We start from the raw sequence: 24,762 nt of genomic DNA on the forward strand, positions 1-24,762 counted from the left end.
GTCATACACAAAAGGATTAAAAAAAAAAAATGAAACTGAAATGTATGTATTGTCATACGCTAGATTCAGGTGGGCTCACCATGGCAAGAAAACAAAACAACCGTAAAATTCCAGTACAGACAATTACATCGACTCTGTAGGCAAAGACCTTTGCAATGATGCGTTTTGCCTGTCCACTGGTCCTGAAGGCACTGCCACTGTCATAGATTGCTTTGATCTCTAGCTGAGAATAGATTGGCCAAGGACCAGCCCAACCATTTTGCTCATGAAGGTATGTGAATAAGATAGGAGTATCTATAAGTGGTGTCCACCTTTAGTTTCACCTCAATCTATTGTCTGGCTGGAAAAAAAACACACGTTCTGTTTCCAGTGCTTTAGTTGGGTCATCCAATCTAGATGTCAACTTACTTCTATGATCATATTGTAAATCCTGTGACTGCTAGCATGCTAAAGAACACTCAATATAATGACCCGTCATTGCAAGCTTTTCTTGAAAAGCTTTTTTTTTTTTTTTTTTTTTTTTTTTTTTAATCTCGAAGAAAACAAAATAAGGCAGGTATATAAACAAGAGTAGGAAACCCTGGTATCACTGATATGAGTAACACTGAAACAACTTCTGGAGTACAGACAAGAAAGCAACAACAGGGGTAGGTCTTGTAAACATTGGGAGACCACCCAAGAATCCCTCGACAAGGAGATCCACCAGCTCTCCAAAAATCCTTAAGTGAAGTCCTTGCCCAGCCAGTGATCTCCAAGTGTCCTTTCTGCAGCAGGATTCATGAAGATAGGACCTGGATCAGCTTTTTTTTGTCACTTAATGTATATATGTTAATATATTTAAGTTAAACATTCCACAGAAATATAGTCACGGTTTGGTGGCTCGGTATACATAAGTTAGTATTGTTCATGGATATATTTTTCTTTCTTGTTACCATCTAGCTTTGATTTTGACTGTGTGCTTGTTTCCCAGTTTGTTTTATTTTTATTTTTTTTTCAGGGAAAGGATATTGAAGGCCTTGATGGCTACACAGTTGCACCAAGCATGGCTTCTGTTTCCGTCACAATTTCATTTTGGTTGGAATCTAGTCCATAAAACCTGACCTTGAGTTCATCAGCTGGGTGGACCACCGGCACCGGTAGGACTTTTGGGAAAGTTCTGGTGGCCAGCTCAAACCTGCTCATGCTGGCCAGCTCAATGGCCAAGGTCTTCAAAAAAAGCTTGGCCAACTGTTTACCCAAACAGTTCCGTACTCCACCACCAAAGGGCAAGTAGTGAAACCTGCCATCTTTGTCTTCTGTACGGTCTTGCCCAAAGCGGTCTGGGTCAAAGACATCAGCATCCTTGAAGACCGGAGATGTGTCGTGAGTGTCCCGGATGCTGTATAAGACGCTCCATCCTTTTGGGATCTGGCAACCCTAGAGAGGTAAGAGATAATATTTCTGTTAGTAAAAGTTCACTCGCTACAATTCAAAGCTCTATGGTACTTTAACATGTATTTTTTAACAAAGCTGCTTGAGGTGAATACACAAAACCATTTGGTTGTTTTTTTTCATTATCGGTTTGGTTTGTGTATATAATGTACCTATATAGTGCCTATTCTACAACATATAAGATGAAGGGTGCAATTAGTGAAGGATGTGAGTAGAAGGTACTTAGATGTCTTTACAGCAAGTAAAGAGTTTAGGACGGGCTTCACAACTGTTGTGATCATCACCAGTAGTCTAAAGCACAAGCCAAAGTGGAACAGTGGCATAAGTTTGGCAATGTATCCATACTGTTGTTTTTGACTCTACGTCAGCCATTCTCAACCAGGATTCCACAGAATCTTAGGGTTCCTCCAGAGGTTCCTAGGAGTTCCATGAGCAGTTGCTGATGAATCTCCCAGTGGATGTTGACCTTATAGCTCCGGTGCCAATACCTATTGTCAGAGCCAGCTGCATCACACCGACGATCCTTTTAACTCTCTGTAAGGATGACATTCTGATCACTACTGTAAAGGGAACATTTTTCCCATTGGCCACAGTTCTGGGGGGCATTGTTTGCACTGACTTACAATGAATTGGCTTTAGCAAGGGTTCCCTGGGATCTGAAAATTAGTTTAAGCTTCCTCTGGGGTATAACAAAAAGGTTGAGAAAGGCTTCTCTAAATCCTTGTTTGGCTGCTTGCAAATAGGTAATGCTACAGGTGCATGGAGGAGTAGGAGGAGAAATGGAGGTACACAATAGGGTCTCTAGTGTAACGCATTGGTGAGCTAATTGTGTATATGCCCTATTTTATCAGGGAATATACTATCTTATCTTTACTGTTTGGCTCTTCTACTTTTCACAATTGTGATGAGCAATGTACAAAAGCCAGTTACAAAAAATGTACATCCTCTATACCAGCGGTCTCCAAACTGGGGCCCTTTGCTTGCTTTTATCAAGAAATAAAATCAATGAGAAATGGGACATTACTTCCCTCGCTGTTGCTGATATAGTTTCTGCCACTGACAACAATGGGGCACTATCTCTCCCACCAACACCAATGATGGCATACTATTCCTCCCATTGATGCCAAATATGGGTCACTAATCTTACCATTGACACCAATTATGGGGCACTAATTCTCCCACTAACACCATGATGGGGCACTAATCCTCCCATTGACACTAATGATGGGGCACTAATCCTCCCATTGTCACCAATAATAGGGCACTACTCCTCCCATTGACATCAATAATGGAGCACTATTTCTCCCATTGACACCAATGATAGGGCACTATTCCTCCCCCTAATACCAATCATGGAGCATTGTTTACTCCCACTGAGGCCAGGACATTTTCTCCCATTGGCCACAGTGCGCCCTCTCTTAAGGTTTGAAGGACAGTAAACTGGCCATTTGTTTAGAAAATTTGGAGTCCCCTGCTCTATACACTCCTGATATTATTATACTCAGATAAAATAATTGATTGGGTGGGTTTCTCTGAATCAGGTTTCAACTGGATGTTGTTTTGTGATGTTAACCGCAGACCACCAATCGGCCCTAAAGAAGGCACTCAAGCTTACTAGCAAGGGGGCTCTCTTGGACCTCCCTTACAAGCCACTTCTATGTTGGGAAAAGAGAGAACGACTCAAAATAGGCCTGGATGTGTTTTTCAATGCACAAAATATAACTGGCTGGCTAAAAAATGATAGATAATTATTAGATGTGGATTATTGATTATGGGAATTTTTCCCCATTAGAGAAAATTGGACAACACTTTATAAGGTTTTTTTTTCCGATTATTGTGAGTTATGAGGTTGTAAATTCCTGAGGATGTTTTTAACCTTACTTTTTTTACTATTCCAAAGTGCACATCTCCTGCCCACACACTATCATTTTACATAATATACTGTATAATGGTGCAATGAAGTCATGAAGTCATTACCATTCTTTGAACCAAGAGCAGGCCTGGAAAGTTCAATTTATAGATGCATTGCCCCAGGTAGGCACCCAGTGCCCAATAGGCAGACCCAAAACTGGGTGTAGGCCCAGCTTGGAAACCAAGAAACGCCATGAGGCAAATGGAATAGCCGCACACCGGGATTGGAAATCCAAGTAGAAATCTTGCTAACGATTTTTACACTATACTGCGCTTAATTATGACCATAACTGATTAAGCGCAGTTTAGCATGAAATGCGTTAACATTTGTTCCCAGCTCCTGTGACTGTGTTTGGTGGATTTTACTGCAAAAAAAAGATTTCCACTTGGATTTCCGATCCTGGTGTGTGACCATCCCATTTGCCTCACAGTGGAGCAAGCCTGTGCAGATTCTTTCCTCAATGAATAAAACCATCAATCTCCCTGACACTTCTTAAAATGAAAAGACCTTGTTTAATCCAAGCCCAGATGGTTAACTATGAATACTCACATCCAGCTCAAAGGTCTGCAGCACGGTCCGGTAGCCTCCAGAGACTGGGCTGTAAAGCCGCAGCAGCTCTTTGATGACGCAGTCCAGGTAAGGAAGGGTGGTAATGGTGTCCACACGTAGTGCCCCCTCGCAGACGCAGCCATTGTGCAGGATCCCATTGCTGCGCAGCTCTTCCCTCAGCTTCTCCAAAACAGCTGGATGCTTCAGCAGCTGCATGATAAGCGATGTGCTAGCACTGGCGGTGGTGGCATGGGCAGCAAAGATCAGCTCCAGAGTCCCATCCTGTACAGGAGAAAATAAAAATAACAGTTTTTTAAAGAGGAATTGCAATTTTCCCGGGGGGATTGTAATTATAGCCATAGGCGTGCGCACAGATTCTCCCTACTTCCCTGGCTCCCTCCTCCTTCCAGATGTTGCTGCGGGGCTGTTTTAGGATGAGTGAGGGAAGGGGCCGGTAAATATGTATTTATTAGCCCCTTCTCTTTCTGAATGAACATCATGCAAGATCAGTAATGTGTGTTTGAGCTTTGGGGTGCACACCCTAATGCAATAGGCTGCGCACACCTATAAATATAGCACATGCAATATTGCATAAGAAATGATAAACTGTCAATACAGAAATAAGGGAGATGGTGTTGTTGGCTTCTTCTGCCATCACCACCTTGATTCTCGCTACATCACTTAATGGGGGTTTTACTATAACTGGAGCACTTGGAATCTGGTACAGCTGTGTATGGTAACCTTTAAGCTTTGATCAGGCACTGATGTTAGATGAGAAGGCCTGCTCTAATTCCTCCCAAATGTGTCCTACTGAGTTGGGGTTTAGGGCTCTGTGGAGGCCAGTCAAGTTCCTCCACCCCAAACTCACTCATCCATGTCTTTATGGACCTTGCTTTGTGCACTGTCCATATTGGAACAGGAAGGGGCCATCCCCAAACTGTTCCCCAAAAATTGCCCAACCCCTGAAAAACAACCCCAAACCATAATCCCAACCCCCCACCAAATGATTTGGACCAGTGCACAAAGCAAGGTCCATAAAGACATGGATGAGCGAGTTTGGGGTGGCGGAACTTGACTGGCTTGTGCAATGGAAATTGCACGACTTTGAAGTCCCACAAGTGTGAATAGAGGCTTATGGATTTTATTGAAAGTGGAACTTTTGGAGTAGGGCGGAGAAGGCTGTCTAGTAGTCCTCAGCCCTGGTTCATACCAATGCGGCTTTAAAATCGTGCAGATAGGTGTGACTTGCACCTCCCATTTCATTGTGTCAAGTCACAATGAAATTGGAAAAAAAAGTCATGCAGGAACCTTCTTCAAAGCCATTGTGACATGAGTCGCAGCAATTTGAATGGTTCCTTTGCTGGCATGGGTGGGCGAGTTTGGAGTGGAGGTGCTTGACTGGCCCTTCACAAAATCCTGACCTCAACCCGATAGAACACATTTGGGATGACTGTGAGCCAGGCCTTCTCGTCCAAAATCAGTGTCTGACCTCAAACATTCCCATAGACACACTCCTAAACCTTGTAGACGGCCTTCCCAGAAGAGTTGAAGCTGTTATAGCTGCAAAGGGTGGGCCAACTCAACATTGAACCCTACAGACTAAGACCGGGATGCCATTAAAGTACTTTTAACAATATAATGTACCTATGACTGCTGTGTAGTTGACTTGTAAGGCTGTTACTTTTGAGCATTTAAATTTCATATCAATACACTGGTGCAATATGGGAAGACCATTTGGTAGTGTGGTCTAGAATTCTGTGTTTGAGAGGGACAACGTTGTCATTTATTTATTGTAGTGATGGTTTTGTGGTTGTAGCTAGTTACTTTTAAATGTTGATATGATAAATTATTTATTTTTAACATGCCATATAATGGTTCATATCTAACGGTCTTATGAAAACGACAGCCCTGGAACTTGGAACCAGAAAAAAAAAAAAAGGTTCCAGCTATGCAGTGTGCCAACAAAGGCCATCACGTTGCACATCACAAGAACATTCCCCGGCTGATCAGGAGCTAGGAGTGTACAGCCAGCCTGGGTACTTGGCATGGAGAGCTGCCTGGGATGGTGCCAAGTGCACTGGGCAAGCTTCCCCAACATGTCACTAATTTAGCTGCCATTACTACCATATGATGTAATCAGACCTGCATCCAGCACTGTGAACCAGCTAATCTCTTGATTAGACAAACTGCTCGCTGCTAGGCAAGTACATGCAAGATACGTACCCTGCCAGCCTCTTCCCATGCCCAGCGAGGGGATAGAAAGACAAGGTCGACATCAATAATCGATGGGCTAAAAAATTTAGTACTCATCCTGCCAATGATTTAGCCGTTCTGAACTACAGTATAGGTCTCATTTTTCACGGTGCCAGAATTATATGCTGCCTGTGTGGCCCATAGACCCCAATGGCAGTCAACCAACTTTTCTATCCTCTTGGAGAGTGCAACAGACAAAAACATTTCCTCACTGGAGTCAAGAACTTAGTAGGTGCTTTCATTCAGTGTAGAGCAACAGGTTTGCTTTAACACCTCCATATAGCAGAACAAACCTTCTTTTTTTTATTGTTTTTACTCCATTGCCATTCAGCACCTGGAGTCTAAGGGAATATAGGGATTGATTTACTAAAGGCAAACAGACTGTGCATTTTGCAAGTTCAGTTGTACTCTGCAAGAGCAGGTACTCCAGAGCTTAGTAAATGAGCAGAAGTTCTGCTGACTTCCAGCATCCAATTTTTTTTTTTCCGTTGTTTGTTTCCTTGCATGTTATTAGGTATTCTTTGCAAGGTGGAGCTTTACCTCATTTATTAAGTCCTGGGAGCAACTGTGCTTGCAGAGTGCAACTGCATTTTGCAAAGTGCAAAGTCAATTTGACTTTAGTAAGTCAACCCCATAGATCAGGCTTTCTCAACCTTTTTTCCCTAGAGGAACCCCAAAAATTATTTTTCAAGTCTTGAGAAACCCTTACTAAAACAAATTCATCAGGGTTCAATAGAACAATGCCCATTACACTGGGGGTCAATAGGAAACATGTTCCCCTTAAAATGGTGTTCAGAATGCCACCCTTAAAGACAGCTAAAAATATATTTTGTGTCATGCTGCTGGCTTTGTGATGCTGAACCTTGAACTCTGTAGGCACCATCAAAAAAGTTGTTCATCAGCCACAGCTCAAGGTACCCCTAGCAACTTCTAGAGGAACTTCCACGGAACCCTGGTTGAGAATGGCTGCCATAGAGTAACATGGTCTCCTCCATGTCACAGAGAATCAATCATCACCGATTTATAGGGAGCCTATAGGCCTGTGTGAGCTACAACTCCCATAACTTGTAACTTAAATAGGATATTGCTTCCAGTGTATAAATGGAGCAGTGGGGAGTAAAACGAAGGTATGGATAAAATGTTGGGAACCTGGATATACTATACGGCATGGGCAAATCCCAAGTTCACTTTAAGCCAACAACAGACCAGAATTTTCAGTGGTCATGAGCCCTCAAGTCCACTGATGTGTTTAGTGTTCTAGCTAACTGTGGTTACAAAACAGAGGATATTGCTGACCAGATACTAAGAATCCATATGACTGCTAACCATTTTTGGAGTTTAAGAGGATTATGGTGAATTCCACCTTTATTCCCCCCCCCCCCCCCCTTTGTTTTTTTTCCTAACAACCTTGTCTCTAGTTTCAGACGTTTATATATATATCTCTCCTGAGGAAGTGAGCACTGTCTCGTGAAATGCGTTGAGAAATGTGTTGCATAAGCATCCACCCTCTGGATTGTAAACTAAGCTTTCATCTATGTAATTATGGATATCTATGTATATGTGTTTGTGTTTACCAGAACAATTTTAGCAGTATGTATAATATATGTTTAAATATTTAATACATGTTGTACATTTTATACTTTTTGGCTTGTGTCTCTGAAAGTCCCTTGGGCATTTCTCTCTCTGTATGTATATATTCTGGGACGAAGACACTCTCATGCCCCACATATGCCAGAGACTGTCACCAAACAATCAGAGATTGCTGCCAAGTGACCAGAGACTTCTGCCAAGCTACCAGAGCCTACTTTCAAGCTACCAGAGGCTTCTGCCAAGTGACCAGAGGCTTCTGCCAAGTGACCAGAGACTGCCACCAGAGGCTGCTTTCTAGCTACCAGAGACTGCTGTCAAGCATCCAGAGAGTTCTGCCAAGCTATCAGAGACTTCCAAAAGCTACGAAAGACTGCCGCCAAGTTAACAGCGATGGCTGCCAATCATCGGAGTACTTTTGTCAAGCTACCATAGACCTCCGCCAAGCTACTAGAGACTGCTGTCAAGCTACCAGAGGCTTCTGCCAACTGATCAGAGATTGCTACCAAGCTAACAGAGACTGTGCCAAGCAACCAGAGATTGTTGTCTGGCTACCAGAGACTGCTGCCAAGCAACCAGAGACTACGGGAAAGCTACCAGACACTACGGCCAAGTTACCAGAGACTATAACCAAGTTACCAGAGACTACGACCAAGTTACCAGACACTATGACCAAGTTACCAGAGACTATAACCAAGTTACCAGAGACTATGACAAGCTACCAAAGACTGCCGCCAAGCTTACAGCTATGGCTGCCAATCGTCTGAATACTTCTGTCAAGCTACCATAGAATTCCACCAAGCTACTAGAGACTGCTGTCAAGCTACCAGAGTCTTCTGCCAAGCGATCAGAGATTGCTACCAAGCTATAAGAGACAGAGGTTGTTGTCTAGCTAACAGAGACTACTGCCAATATACCAGAGACTACAGCCAAGCTACCAGACTCTACGACCAAGTTACCAGACACTATGACCAAGTTACCAGAGACTACGACCAAGTTACCAGACACTATGACCAAGTTACCAGACACTATGACCAAGTTACCAGAGACTACGACCAAGTTACCAGACACTATGACCAAGTTACCAGAGACTACGACCAAGTTATCAGACACTATGACCAAGTTACCAGACACTATGACCAAGTTACCAGAGACTACGACCAAGTTACCAGACACTATGACCAAGTTACCAGAGACTACGACCAAGTTACCAGACACTATGACCAAGTTACCAGAGACTACGACCAAGTTACCAGACACTATGACCAAGTTACCAGAGACTACGACCAAGTTATCAGACACTATGACCAAGTTACCAGAGACTACGACCAAGTTACCAGAGACTACGACCAAGTTACCAGAGACTACGACCAAGTTACCAGAGACTATGACCAAGTTACCAGAGACTACAGTGGATGGATCTGCCGGCTTGTCAGCATAACAGCGCCAGTAGGCATCTAGCTATAGGCACTATTTGGGTATTCTGACAGTTGGAACTATCAGCAATGTCATGGCAATTCCTCCATCCATGCCATTTGTGTGGATGGAAAATCGTTTAGCATAGGGCCAGTTTTATTGTGTTTTATCAAACTCAACTCATAAACTTGCACTGAGAGGGCTGAACACCTTCAGCATGACAAACAACAATGAGTTTATCTCTGCAGCCATTTAGGAGAGGGGCTAATCACCACATTCCCTGCAATACAGATGGCCACCAGTGGGCACATACACCAATTCATATATTGATGAAATAAACCAACAATGGAACAGCAAGCAACAGAGAAAATCACATGCTAAAATAACTTTGAATATAGGGGACGCTGCTTGGGAAAATCTGCCACCAATATGGACAATAGCCAACCAAAAAACAACTGGTTAACATAACCATGTGCTTTGCCTGATACAGGTTCATTTAAATGTGTATTAAGGCTCTAAAATCTTTTTTCGGTTGGCATTTCACAGAAGGATAATTACCATCAGTTCCTGCATGGTCAGCTCATTGCCGTGCTCCTTGCCACTCTCGATAAGGACATCTAGGGCATCCGTGTAGTCCTTCCCCTGAGTGTTCTGCAGCTTCTCCTGGATCGCCTTCTCCAAACCTTTCAGCAGCGTCTCACGTGCTTGCATACCCTGGATGAAGCACATAAACAGAATGTCACTCTACAGATTTTCCACTTTTCTAAGTTAAATAGCCAATAGAAGGTACATTTTTTTGGATTTTACACAGAATTTAGTAAATGCATTCTACTGTGGTCAGAGGGTATGCCTACAAATCTATATGTACTGCACCATCAACTAAGTATCTGTAGCAGCTAGAAGAGGGAGATAAATATCTATGGCCATGTCTTGTCAATGTTTGGTCTATTGAGGAGTGGTTGAAAATGCTTCTTTTTTCAGTTACATCATGTCCTTAATCATATTAAGGCTCACCTTAGATGGGTGATGTGTTGCTGACAAAGGGTAGGAGACATTCGCCCATCCCAGAGTCTGCCACCACTCTGTAGGACTCACACAATGACCATAGGAAGGTGAAAGTTGGAAAGGAGGGCTATAAATTGCAAGACAAGGAGGGAATCCTTCAAGCCAAGCTGGGTTAAAACGTGCAAGGAGGGGGCTATAATTGGCCAGGTTGGAAGATCACTGCAAAATGATAATTAGCCCTTTGGATCAAATCAGAAGATCTGCTGATTCACTAATTAAGATTTGCATATAAACATATTACTTCTGATATGCTGGAATCGCACAGTTCAGAGGCGTGATTCATGTATTGTAAGATTTTCTGCATGTTAGCATTTGAAAGTTATTTTTTTTCTGTGTATTTGGCTGCAATTTTTTAAGTTGGTCCAGTGGCGAAACTACCGGGGTCGCAAAAGGTTGCACTTGTGACATGCGTTCTGCCACTGTGGGGGGCCCCAAGACAGTAGGAATGAAACCCACTGTAGAACATGTGAAAGAGTCCCGCTTCGGAGCAGTAAGGCTCGGTTCACACTGCTGCAACCCAAAGTGGTGCTACTTGTTTGCCATGTTCTTTGCGACTTGCTTGCATAGTTGCATAGGGGTTAATTTACTAAAACTGGAGCAACTCTGCAAAGAAACTAATCAGCTTCCAGTTTTTTTTCTTGTCAAAGCTTAATCGAACAAGCTGAAGTTAGAAGCTGATTGGTTACCATGCACAGCTGCACCAGATTTTGCACTCCCCGGTTTTAGTAAATCAACCCCTATGTGTCGCAAGTTGCTTGATATGTCACAGCAATGTGAACCTAGCCTTATAAAGGGCCCCACTAGGGGAGTAAAGGGCTTCAGGTTTAGTGGGAAGGGTCCTGGCGGTCGGGGGGAGGGGGGGGCTTTAGTTTCAGTAAATCTACCCCCTAGTTACATAGTTAGAAACAAGAGTTAGGGAAAAAGACACCAGTCCATCCAGTTCAACCAGTAGGCTTTGCGACTTTTGTGATTTGACATTGCAGTCTATGGCACTCAAATTGCACCAAAGTCACAGAAAAGTAGTGCAGGAACCTTTTTTTTTTTATTTGTCGCTGCTACTTGGGTTGCACTCATTGGGATGGTAACCAATGAAATAAATGTGGAATTGAATGGTGTCAAAAGATGCATGACAAGTCGCAGCTTATAAAGGGCCCCTGGGATCGTTAGGAAGGGCCCAGGGCTTGGGTGGAAGGGTCCCAGGCTCAAAAGGAAGGGCCCCCAGGACCAATGGAAAGGACCTGGGACCGATGCAAAGGGCCCTGGTAGTCAGGGGGGCCCTTCATGGTTTCAAAGGGTTTGGGTGGAAGGGCCCCAGGCTCAAAGGGAAGGGAAGGGCCCCCAGGACCAATGGAAAGGAAGTGGGACTGATGGAAAGGTCCCTGGTGGTCAGGGGGGCCCTTCAAGGTTTCTTGCACTGGGGGGACCTGAGGGTTCTAGTTTTGCCTCTGAATTGGTCATAGGGTCTCCTAAAAACCAGCTGGCTCTTTAGTACTTCTAGTGGTCAAACATGCACATGGGATAGCCCTAAGCATCTCAGTCCAATGGCTTATGGCTACCCCATTGCAACTACCACTGCTATTAGTGCTACACTTTAACAAAATGCTAATACCTTATCAAAGAATAGCATATCACCATTCTAATGTATATGGCACCAAGAGGAATCCTGATAACTCCTTTAGAATATCATATCCTCCACATTATTTATATGAACAGACTTCAATGCCCTTTTTAGTTTATTTTATATGATGATAAACAAACATCATATGAAATAACATCAAAAAGAGGAGCAGGAACACTCCAATGAGGGCAAGAAACCCCAAAACTCCACAATGAGGGAGAGAACATAGACAGGGATTATGGATGGTGGGCGATACCGGCCACCACAGTCCACAGATAACTATAAAATTACCTTTGACTATTTTGATAATAGTAAGTCTTTAACAACATTCCCTCCTCCCCCCCAAAAAAATAAAAAATGGTTGATATGACACTTGTCTGAGTGAACGCCAAGAAGTTCTTTTTTTACGAGGTTCTTCATGTCTCGTACTGACGTCTCGTACTGCCCTAAAATCTATTAAAGCAGCAGGTATTTCAGAGGTGATCAGAGAACAAAAAAAGGTTTCTACGTTCCATGACTTAAGCAGCATTTGACTTAATCCTGAACTAAAAAATTAATTGGTTTTATCCATTAGTCATCTGCCTGGAATGCGGTCTCTCTCATGACTTGCTCCTGTTCTCGTTCATGCCTCTTTTATATGAGCGGCTTAGCCTATAAACCTCATTATCCTAAAATATTTATAAGCAAAACTGACACATCAGGACGCCGTAAATCATTACAGGATGAATCACTTTTGATGTCACTCGGAGACAACCGTAGTTGCATTTTTTTTTATGTGCATGGTAACCCATTGGGGCACTCTGTGGGGGAACTACCTGGGTTGCAAAGGTCGCACTTGGGACTATGCCCTGGCCTTCCGCCACCATGAGAGGACCCCCCCCCCCCCAATAGGCAGGAAGGGGGCTCGATGCAGAACATGTGAATGGGCCCTGCTGTGGGACCATTGTAAGGCTCGGTCCACACTGCTGCAAACCCAAAGTAATGCGATGTGCTTGCGATTTCCTTGCCATTTTCATGCGACGACTTGATTGTGACTTTTGTGATCTAACATTGCAGTCTATGGCACTCAAATCATACTAAAGTCGTAGAAACAGTGCAGGAATCTTTTTTTTTCCACTGAGACTTGAGTCACATTAATTAAGATGGCACCCACTGAAATTAACTTGTTTTAATTTGTCATGCGACTTTATGAAAAATGGAGAGTGCAAAATCTTGTACAGCTCTGAAAAGATTAATTGAACAAGCTTATGTTTAAAAGCTGATTGGCTACCATGCTCAGCTGCACCAGATCTTGCACTCTTCTGTTTTAGTAAATTAACCCCTATGTGTCACATGACATGTCGCTGCAGAGTGAAACGGGGCTTATAAAGGGCCCCACGACAGGAGGAAAGGGCCCCAAGATCAGTGTGAAGGCCCTGAGCTTGGAGGGGAGGGCTCCCGGGACCAGAGGAAAGAGTGCTTGTGGCTCCTGCAAAGGGCCCCAAGGACCAATGGACCCCTACAGCCAGGAGAACCTTCATGGTTGCAGAGCCCTGAAGATTCTATTTACACCTCTGGCCCTAGTATAGGGGCAGAAAGATCAATCGCATCCAGTCCACCTGGTCAGGAGGCCAACTTGCAAGTTCAGGTGGTTGGATTGGAAAGATGTAAAAAGTTCAAATCCCTTGGTGCTCTTGTGGCCTCTTTAAAAAAAAGGACAATTAATGTGAGAGGGAACACGTGATTTACACATGTGCAGTATAAAGTTTATCCTTGAGCTGTCCAGGCTTAGCACACCTTAATACAAGGGTCAAAGGGCCAACTACAACAGGGCTATATTACAGAAAGACCATTGCATAAACATCCATGACATCTGTGGGCCTTCTCAGTGTGGCTGAACAGTAACAACTGGCTCGGAAAACCAATCCCAGCTGATCTTGATTTACAGGAAGAGACAAGGGAAGGGCTGCTGTAGGAGTGTGGGACATGCACAGGCTTCTACTCTCATAGGCCGGCACACTGGGTGCGCTGGGTGTGCCTAATCACCCCATGCACCAGTGGCCTGTCATACATGTGTGCAGTATGTGACGGGCACATGGTCCCCAAGGGAAAGGGGACAGACTGTGCCCTGACATACACTGCCCACTTGGAGTAAATAACAATAAGTCATCCACATTTTCCTGGGACCTGGCCCCAAGTGGCGGTACCGGCATCCATGGAACTTTTTCTCATTTTTGGGGTGCAGGTGTACAGAGCTGGGAAATCCTAGGTGGTTTAAATCTCCAGCATCTACCAAAAACTGAAATATGAATTTTCGGGTGAATTGATCTTTTACACAGAACCTCTCTCTTAATTCTTAAAAATGCATTGACTACTTTCAAAGACTGCAAAAGATTTATGGATACCTACCCTTCTATAACCACTGAAAGGGATATCCACTGGCAGCGAGAATACATTTTCGACAAACTGTTGAAACACCCGGAACAAGATATTCAGTTCCTCGTCAGAGAGCCTGAAACCCAGCAGAACCCTGATGGCCATGCGGAAGGTCAGCTTCTGAGCCTCACAGTAGACATTGATAGGATCGGGACTGCTGCTCCACACCCGTAATGTGTCTTGGATGACCAGCTGTATTTTCGGGAGGTAGGTCTCCAACGCTTCATGGCTGAATATTTTCGAGAACACCTATGAGAGGCAGACAAGAACACAATATATTCATCAAGCTCAAGATTCATTCAGACTTATTCATGGCAGAAGAAGACACTATAAAATCAACAGCAAGGGGAAGCTACGCCTACTGCAGAAAGGCGAGCCAAGCCAGGTTCTGGCCTAGCCGGCCTACAGTGCTGTTTGGCAAGTGCGGAACCTTGTGTGTAATGTAATGTAAGCGTACTCCTTGGTGAGCCAAAATAAAGTTCAGCTCCTTGAAACATGAGGGATTGGAGAGCAGAAACCCAAAATGAGGGAGGAGATTTGTCAGTCTGAACAAGAAACACAAGTAATGTGTAAATGTGAAAATTTCCCCCGTAGTCAGCAGGCGTCTATACATGTAAGACTTTCCTGGCTTAGGAGACACGTTCACCATACGTCTTGTTTGCTGGGTTTTGTTTGCAGAATATTTGGTGTTAAAGTCCTGACATGCATTGGCTAACTCAAGAGACAGAAAAATGCAAGCTTTCATTTGTATGGTTGGCAAGTTAATAAAACTGTTCCTAATGAATCTCACTATGGCCAACTGTCTTCCTTTGGTGGAGTGTATCTTTAGCTAAACTATTACCTATAATAAGTATTGGCATCATGTAAGTAGTACTCAACTTAGGGCCCATTAAACACTAACCTGTTGTGGTAATTTATGTAACACGCTTTACTTTGTTGTGGTGTCCCTTATGATGAATGGCACCCCAGCACACGAGTCGCAATGCAGGACAATGCACAGTAGTCAAGCGGTAGTGTATTGCATGTCTATTTGGAGAAAGCATGTCACCAGCACACCAAGGATCTCCAAAGCAGGTCCAAAGCTTTATTCAGAGATCACATCATAATGACAGAAGAACCCTTTTGGAGCCTTGCAGAACCCCTTCATCAGGCATGCTTTGGAGATCCTTGGTCTGCTGGTGACATACGTTCTGCTTTGGAAGTCTGCGGTATCCAGCCGGTGGTCGCTGCAGCATCCAGTTACATTTACAGACATTTCAGGAATGTGTGCGTTGGGAATATTGTGCTTGCATATGTCCATTTGGGGTATGTTGGCAGACAATTCATTTCATTGGGATGCCTTAATGCAACACACATTAACGGGCCACATAACATACATTAATGCTTCATATGGAAGTAAATGGGCCTTAATAGGTGAAGATGGGCACTTATTATACTTTTGTGTAAGCACGGCCATGAACAGCCTCTTGTAATGCTCCTAATTCTGAGCATTGCTTGCAGCATTCATGGCGTTTCGGAGTTCTTAAGTGTCTTTGGTGGCTTTTTTTTAACCTGTAGGCCAACAATAGTTTTTAGTTTTTAACAATATTAAAGTTTTTGAAATCTCAAGTTCTATTATTTTTTTATCCAAACAACCCATTTTTCTCCTTGGTCTGTAAGTCATTGGGATACTTCCATGCTTTTGCTTCCCTGTCATAGCACAACCTGTCTCAACTGCTGCTGAGTACATTTGAAAGTTGCTGAACTGAACGCGCTATGGTCTTAAGAAAAGGATGCTGCAGGACACCGCGGCTCATGGCAAAAAGGTCTCCAAACTGCGGCCCTTTGGATGCCTTTACCTGGCCCTTTGGGCACTTTTCCTCCCACTGACACCAACAATGTGGCATAATTCCTGCTACTGACATCAACAATGGAGCACTATTTTTTCCGTTGATGCCAATGATGGGGGGGGGGGGCAATATTTCTCAAACTGACACCATTGATGGAACACTTTTTCTTCCACTGACACCAACAACCGGGCACTATTCTCCCCACTGATACCAATGACAGGGCACTATTCCTCCAACTGACACCAATGATGGGGCACTATTCCTTCCACTGATATCAATGGGCACTATTCCTCCAACTGACACCAACGATGAGGCACTATTCCTCCCGCTGACAACAATGGGGCACTATTCCTCCCACTGACAACAATGGGGCACTATTCCTCCCACTGACAACAATGGGGCACTATTCCTCCCACTGACAACAATGGGGCACTATTCCTCCCACTGACACCAACGATGAGGCACTATTTCTTGCACTGAAACCAACAATGGGGCACTATTACTCCCACTGACACCAACGATGAGGCACTATTTCTCCCACTGACACCAATGACAAGGCACTATTCCTCCCACTGACACCAACAGGGCACTATTCCTCCCACTGACACCAATGACAAGGCATTATCCCTCCCACTGACACTGACAGGGTACTATTCGTCCAACTGACACCAATGATGGGGTATTATCCTCCCCCTAGTACTAAAGAGGCATTGTTTACTCCCACTAACGCCAGGACAATTTCTACTTCCAATGGCCACCATCCAGTCTGAAGTGCAGTAAACTGGCCCCTTTGTTTAGAAAGTTTGGAGATCCCTGTTTTAGATTGCAAGCTCTTGGGTGCAGGTCCCTCCCTAAGCTGCCCATAGATGGATCGAAATTCATCTGGTTCAGCAGGAACCAGTTGAATTTCAGTCCACATATGGGCACTGGGGTGGAACAGAAGTCGATTAACCCATTGACTTCTGTACAACTGCCCTGCAGCACTGATCTGTGTACAGCAGGGCGACTACCCCACCATTAGAATTCCTCCATCCACCTTGAACTTGAACAGATCAGTTTTTTTCCATTCAACCCAAAAACCGACTCATCTATGGCCAGTTTTTTCCCCTCTTGTCTTAAATTGCATTGTATGGTAACTGTACTGTCTCCTTTTATTTTGCAAAGCGCTGTGCAAACTGTTGCCACTATATACACTGTATGATAATACAAATAATAAAAAGTCAGGTCTGCCCTTTTTTTTTTTTTTTTTTTTTTTACCACATGTATTATTTTTTATAGTAACACCTTGCTAGACAAAGCACAAGTCACTCAGGAACAGCGCAGCCATTTAAAATCAACACTTTAAAAACATACAGCTGGAAAAAGAAACTCGAGCAATTAAAAAGTATCAAACCAGATCTGGGATCCGTGTAAAATACAAGCAGTGCACCCTCTAGTGTCCGTTTTGTGAAGTTCAGCCTAAAGCGTTCGCACTTCGAATGTCGAATATGTGTGCTGCCAATTTTTTTATTTTATTTTTTTGGAGACGTTGCTACCAGATTATTCCTGGCTGGATTTGATACAAGCTTTGAGTACGAAATGAACTGCCATGTCCACTTGGAATTAGATAACCAACGCTTTCTCTAAAACATGATTGTTACACTAGTGGCGTACTTAAGATGTGGTATTTTGGCACAATTTAATGCCACATTAATAAAGACCTTTTGCTGACCTTGTGTTTGTTGGATCACGTTTCTATTGCTAAGAATTAACTAACTTGTTATTCCTGTTGCAGAGAACACATTCAACTGTTCTAGGTTTAAGGAAAGGGATCGATACTGAAAAGTTTAACTTTTCCACCATTAAATTGGGTCAAAGTCAAAGAACATTCCTACTATCTGCTATAAAGTCTTCCTTGCAGCACTGGGATCCTCGGTTCAAAACCCAACCAGGACACCATCTGCATAGAGTTTGCATGTTGCATGCTGTGCTTGCGTGGGTTTCCTACCACTCTCCAAAGACATGCTGGTAAGTTCATTGGCCCTAGTATGTATGACTGTGAGGTAGGGACCTTAGAATGTAAGCTCCTTGAAGGGCAGGGACTGATGTGAATATACAATATACTGTATATGTAAAGCGTTGCGTATATTGTGGTGATATCAAAATGACCGTAAAAAACAAAACAATCAATTATTTGCCAAACTCTGCATTCTTTCCATGGTCAGTCAAGTGGCCAGTGCCAGGGCACAAGTCACGTGGCCTCTGTCTAAGGTTTTTTTTTTCAGTTGACAGTAGGAGACTGCCGAAGAACAAACCGTTGATTGGCCAGCCAAACCCGAAGGTCATTTTGCCTGGATTCCTAAAAAGTCACTATGCAATCAACATCTTGATCATGACCGCATCTCTCAGTGGAGCGATCGCGAGTCACGCCTATCACACTTAAATGGGCCAATGTACACCTACGGCGATTCACCCAGAAGAATCAACCTACCACAGTATAATGATGGCGCCTGGTCCTTAAGCGGCTAAAGCATTAGTTCTCCCCCTCCTGGACATATGAGGTTGTATGCATATGGGTGAGCTGTATGATTAGAACATTGGCTGGTTTGCAAGCATTGGGTTGCTCTAGGCTTTTTAACTTATTGTGGATAAGTGTGATAATCATATTATGCGTAAGTTCTAGAGCAGCAATTCTTAATGAGGGTTCTGCGGAGATTTAGGGTTCCTCCAAAGGTTGCTAGGAGTTCCTCTCTTTTTATGGTGCCTGCAAAGTCACGGGGTAAATGTAACTTGGCAGGGCCAGCTGCATGATACCAGTGATTTTTTTTAGGTGTCTGTAAGGGTGGCTTTCTGACCACCACTGTATGGAAGAATTCTTCCCAATGACCCCCAATTATTGGTTTTAGGAATGGTATCTCTTACCTTTCCTAACCCAATGTATATCTTACCTTCCCTAACCTAATGTATCTCCTACCTTCCCTAACCCACTGTATTTGTTGCCTTCCCTAACCTGATGTATCTCCAACCTTCTGTAACCCAAAGTACCGCTTACCTTTCCTAACCCAATGTATCTCTTACCTTCCCTAACCCAATGTATCTCCTACCTTCAATGGGCGCCGTCTTAATTGTTGAGACGCAAGTCATAGCAACAAACAAGAAATAAAAATTAGTTCCTGCACTACTTTGCTGCGTCTTCCTTGTGACATGAGTGAATGCAATGTTAAAATCACAAAAGTCACAAGGAAGTCATTTTTTTTGTCTTATCTTTGCAACCTTGGCTGCGACTTCAAAGGGTTTTGTTAGGTCAATAATATGTGTCACACTCTGTACTGGTATGATTTGCCAAAGGTGCAAAACATCAAAGTTGCATGAAAGTCACATTAAGTTGCAAGAAAATTGCAGGACTTTTGGGTCACAGCAGTGGGAAAACAAGCCTAAAAAGAAATGCAGTACCTATCTATTACTTTTCCTAAAAGAAACAATGTGTCTGTTAAAGTGATATTAAGGGTTCATTTTTTTTTAAATAACAAACATGTTATACTTACCTGCTCTGTGTAATGGTTTTGCACAGAGGAGCCCAGATCCTCCTCTTCTCGCGTCCCTCGCCAGCACTCCTGGTTCCTCCCCCATGACCAGTGCTTCCAACAGCAATCCACTTGTTATGGGGGCACTGGTGCATGTGCGCTCCCGAGTCCCACTCTAAGCATCCATAAGACACATAGAGCTGTGACTGGGCCCAGCCCCCAGCTCTCTCCTCATTGGCTCACTGGCTGTTATTGCTGCTGTCTCAGCCAATGAGGAAAGAGAGACCTAGGGCAGTCGAGGCTCCTGTGCACATCGCTGGATCGAGAGGGGGCTCGGGTGAGTATTGGGGGGGGGGGATATGGGGAGAGCAGCACACAGAAGTTTTCTTTTTTCCTTGATGCACTGCATAAAGGTAAAAAATCTTCAGCTTTTACAGATACTTTAACTTCCTTAAAACAATGTACAAGCACGTTCCTGTGCGATTCATGGTGTGAATTGGTCCTAAAACAATTCTTATGATATCTTCCCTAAAACAAGGCTCATGCAGCAGAGAAAGCTACTTTGGCACCATGATGAGTCTTCCTGTTTCAGATTCATTTTATTTTTTTATTTATTACAGGTATTTATATAGTGGCCAAAATGTACATATTATTATATTGTACATTCATATCAGTCCCTGTGCTCAAGGATCTTACAACCTAAGGTCCCTAACTCACATCATACACATACAAGGGCCAATTTAGACAGGAGCCAATGAACGCACCAGCATGTCTTTGGAGAGAGCCATGAAATGCAGAGGAGCAAATTTTAAATATTCAAATATTTCCGTACATTTTTGTCTGAAACAGAGATTTTAGAAACAAACAGTTCTTGTGATTTCCTCTAAACGTTCTAAATCCATGAAGATGAAAGCGGCAGTTCAGTAACATAAGCAAGGTTTAGAATAATACGGGAATCTTAAAGTCTACTAAATTGCTGTAAACTTTAAACAGCTGAAAACTAAACCAAACGGACCAAACAGTGATTTTTCTTTTCTGATAGACAAAATTCTCCTTTTCGGGAGCCAGACCCTAATATGAGAATTATGTAATAATAGCAGAGAACTGCCAACATCTGAAAACAATTTTCCCAGACGCCGCTCTTGTGTATGCGGACCTATACATGATGTGGACGCTTTCAGGTTCACTCGGCGCGGGTGCAAAGAGCAATTAGTGCAGCCAATCAGAAATGATCTCGGCAGAGACTGCAGCAAACTGAAATTTGATTGGTTTAGCTCCAATACTGCAGATTGCGTTATCATTGCTCTTTGCACAAGGATTAGGAGGCCACATTATCACATTCGCATAAGTTGAAAATTCAATGTGATATTAAACAGTTGTGTTGTACATAGAACACTTTATATCCAGCATGTTCAACAACTGGACATGATCACCGACTGAACAATTCCATTATATTATATATATATAGAACACTACACCCCCAACATGGCCGACCACTGGACATGATTGTCATACAATTCTTTTACACTCCATACATAGAACACTACTCCCCCAACATGGCCGACCACTGGACATGATCATGATATATATTACACTCAAAACATAGAACACTACAACTCCCAACATGACCGACACTGGACATATTCAACATAAAATTCTATTACACTCCATACATAGAACACTACACCTTCAAAATGGCCAATCACTAGCCCTGATCATAACACAATTTTATTACACTCTATACATAGAACATTGCACCTCCAACATGACCCACCACTGGACATGACCATCATACAATTCTATTGCACTCCATACATAGAACACTACACCCCCCCAACATGACCCACCACTGGACATGATCATTATACAATTCTATTACACTCCATACATAGAACACTACTCCCCCAACATGGCCGACCACTGGACATGATCATGATATATATTACACTCTATACATAGAACACTACACCTCCAACATGACCCACCACTGGACATGATCATGATATATTCTATTACACTCAATACATAGAACACTACACCTCCCAACATGGCCGACCAGTGGACATGATCATTATACAATTCTATTACACTCTATACATAGAATACTACACCTGCAAAATGATCAACCACTAGACATGATCATCATACAATTCTATTACACACTATACATAGAACACTACACCTCCAGCATGACCAACCACTGGACATGATCATTATTCAATTCTATTACACTCTATACATAGAGCACTACGCCCCCAACATGACCCACCATTGGGCATGATCATCATACAGTTCTATTACACTCCATACATAGAACACTACACCCCCAACATGACCCACCACTGAACATGATTATCATACAATTCCATTATATTCTATATATAGAACACTACACCTCCAACATGACCCACCACTGGACATGATCATCATACAATTCTATTATACTCCATACACAGAACACTACACCTCCAACATGGCTGACCACTGGACATGATCAGCATACAATTACAGTATATCGCACTCTATACATAGAACACTACACTTCCAACATAACCCACCACTGGGCATGATCATCGTACAATTCTATTATACTCCATACATAGAACACTACACTTCCAACATAACCCACCACTGGGCATGATCATCGTACAATTCTATTATACTCCATACATAGAACACTACACCTCCAACATGGCCGACAACTAGACATAATCATCATACAGTTCTATTATACTCTACACATAAAAGACTTCAGCCCCAACTGGACACGATCATAATATAATTTTTTTACACTCTATACATAGAATGCTACACCTCCAACATGGACGACCAGTGGACATGATCATCATACAATTCTATTAAATCCTAGACATAGAAGACTTCAGCCCCAGCTGGACCTAATGAATAGCTACCACACTTTCCACACCATCCATAATCTGTATATTGCCTTACTACAATAATCTGATCAATTTGATACTATAAAAGAAAACAGAATAGATTTTTTTTTTTGTTGGGGGAGGGGGGGGGGGGAATGTGGCAGGTTTTAGAAAGCACACTTTTCAATGCACGGATCTCTCCCAGGTAAGCCGCTCTGCTTATATTGATCTCCCTCCAGCATTTGGGTGTGACCTCCTGTTGCTGCTACCCAAGGAACCTCTGACATATCCCAACTCACGTGCTGCGGAGCAGAGGAGACGGGGAGGCTTAATCTGACTATGTAACACGTGGCACAGACAAACCAGTTCTATGAAGAAGGTCTATTTTCAGGTTTGCCTAATTACCCTGAGCCAGACATTTTAGCATTTTTATTGTTCTGCTCTGCTTGTCAACTTTCTTCTGTATAATCTCTTTAAGGCGAGGATTGCCATGCCAACCACTGATGGTTTCGTTGTCATGGCTCGATAAAGAATGATGTGGTCCATGATGTGGCACCAAAAGTAATTGACCTCCATCCCAAATTTTAGACAAAGAGAAAGGAAAGTGGTCAGCGGGACTTTAAATGAGGTCAATCACTATATAAAGTAAACATGTAGGATATAAAACAGTGGTGCTTTTATGGGTTCCAACAAAAAAAAGTTCCTCATGGCTCAGGGTGTGCAGGGCATCTTGTCAAATGTACTCTCCAGTCAACACTGAAAATGAAGACTTGAGATGCATAGAAGATGGAACCTACTTTATTAGTATCTTCTAGGTCTGTACTCTGGTGATCCTGGAAAGCACCTGCTGTGGATGCTGGAACACCCCTCATGGCCATGAAAGGAATTCTTACATAAAATTAATAACAATAAATAGTAATACAAAAAAACAGCTCTAATAAGTTTCTCAACTCCACCAATCTGAGTCATACCACCTCATAATGTCTGAAGGTGATTGGTGGTTCCCAAGGCTTGCCTGGAATTGCTGTTGAAAGCTGAACTCCATAAAAGTCACAAATTAATGCAACCCAGAAAGGGAGAGCCAGAGAGTTAAAAAGACTTACGCATTATTGCCCATCAACTGGTCCAAATCATTTGGTGGAGGGGGGATTATGGTGTGGGGTTGTTATTCAGGGGTTGGACTTGGCCCCTTAGTTCCAGTGATGGGAACTCTTAAGGCGTCAGCATACCAAGACATTTTGGAAAATTTCATGCACCCAACTTTGTGGGAACACTTTGGGGGTGGCCCCTTCCTGTTCCAACTGCGCACCAGTGCACAATGCAAGGTCCATAAAGACATGGATGAGCGAGTTTGGAGTAGCGGAAACTTGACTGGCCTGTGCAATGGAAATTGCACGACTTTGGAGTCCCACAAGTGTGAATAGAGGCTTATGCATTTTATTGAAAGTGTAACTTTTGGAGTAGGGCGGGGAAGGCTGTCTAGTAGTCCTCAGCCCTGGTTTACACCAGTTCGGCTTTAAAATTGCGCAGATCGATGCAATTTGCACCTCCCATTTCATTGAGGCTTGTGACTTTGTTTAACAGAAGACTATGTAAGTCACAATGAAATTGGAAAAAAAAAGTAGTGCAGGAACCTTCTTCAAAGCCGCTGTGACATGAGTCGGAGCAATTTAAATGGTTCCTTTGCTGGTAATAGGGTGCGACTAGTCATGCAATTTGGAACTGTCAAATCGCTTGACAAATTACATTGGTGTGAACGAGGGCTCAATGTCCAGAAAGACATGGATGGGTGAGTTTGGAGTGGAGGAGCTTGACTGGCCTGCATAGAATCCTGACCTCAACCCGACAGAACACCTTTGGGATGAATTAGACCGCAGACTGCGAGCCAGGCCTGCTCCTCCAACATCAGTGCCTGACCTGGCTTCTGAAAGAATGGTCAAAAATTCCCATAGACACACTCCTAAACCTTGTGCGCAGCCTTCCCAGTAGAGGTGAAGCTGTTATAGCTGCAAAGGGTGGGCCAACTCAATATTGAACCCTACGGACTAAGAATGGGATGCCATTAAAGTTCATGTGCGTGTAAAGGCAGGTGTCCCAATACTTTTGACAATATGGTGTATATCATACCAGTTATGCTACCATTATGTGAGCCTATAGGGGGTTTGTAGGATGTCTTTAAGTAGTTGGGGATTTTTATTTTTTTATTATTTTTAGCCAATGTAAAGGTAGGTACTAGGCAAAGAAAACATATAAAAAAAATTTTTTTTGGCCAAAACACAGCTCATGAACTTTTTCGAGTGCCAAGCTT

At 43.1% G+C, this 24,762-nt stretch overlaps 1 protein-coding gene across 1 annotated transcript in view; it reads right to left on the reverse strand.

Annotated features, from left to right (window-relative positions):
• Positions 1-499: 499 nt before the first annotated feature.
• Positions 500-24,762, reverse strand: part of CYP26B1 (cytochrome P450 family 26 subfamily B member 1) — a 55,617-nt gene continuing 31,354 nt past the window's right edge. The window contains exons 3-6 of the mRNA XM_077478072.1: positions 14,220-14,495; positions 9,707-9,862; positions 3,893-4,174; positions 500-1,416 (exon numbers count right to left, since the gene is read on the reverse strand). Coding sequence (XP_077334198.1) covers positions 1,024-1,416; positions 3,893-4,174; positions 9,707-9,862; positions 14,220-14,495 — 1,107 coding nt within the window. The 3' untranslated portion in view covers positions 500-1,023. The remainder of the gene's footprint in view (positions 1,417-3,892; positions 4,175-9,706; positions 9,863-14,219; positions 14,496-24,762) is intronic.

This window comes from Lithobates pipiens, unplaced genomic scaffold, assembly GCF_037356315.1.
Source record: "Lithobates pipiens isolate NorthernLeopardFrog02 unplaced genomic scaffold, aLitPip1_a1.2 Scaffold_13, whole genome shotgun sequence".
NCBI classification, from domain to species: domain Eukaryota; kingdom Metazoa; phylum Chordata; class Amphibia; order Anura; family Ranidae; genus Lithobates; species Lithobates pipiens.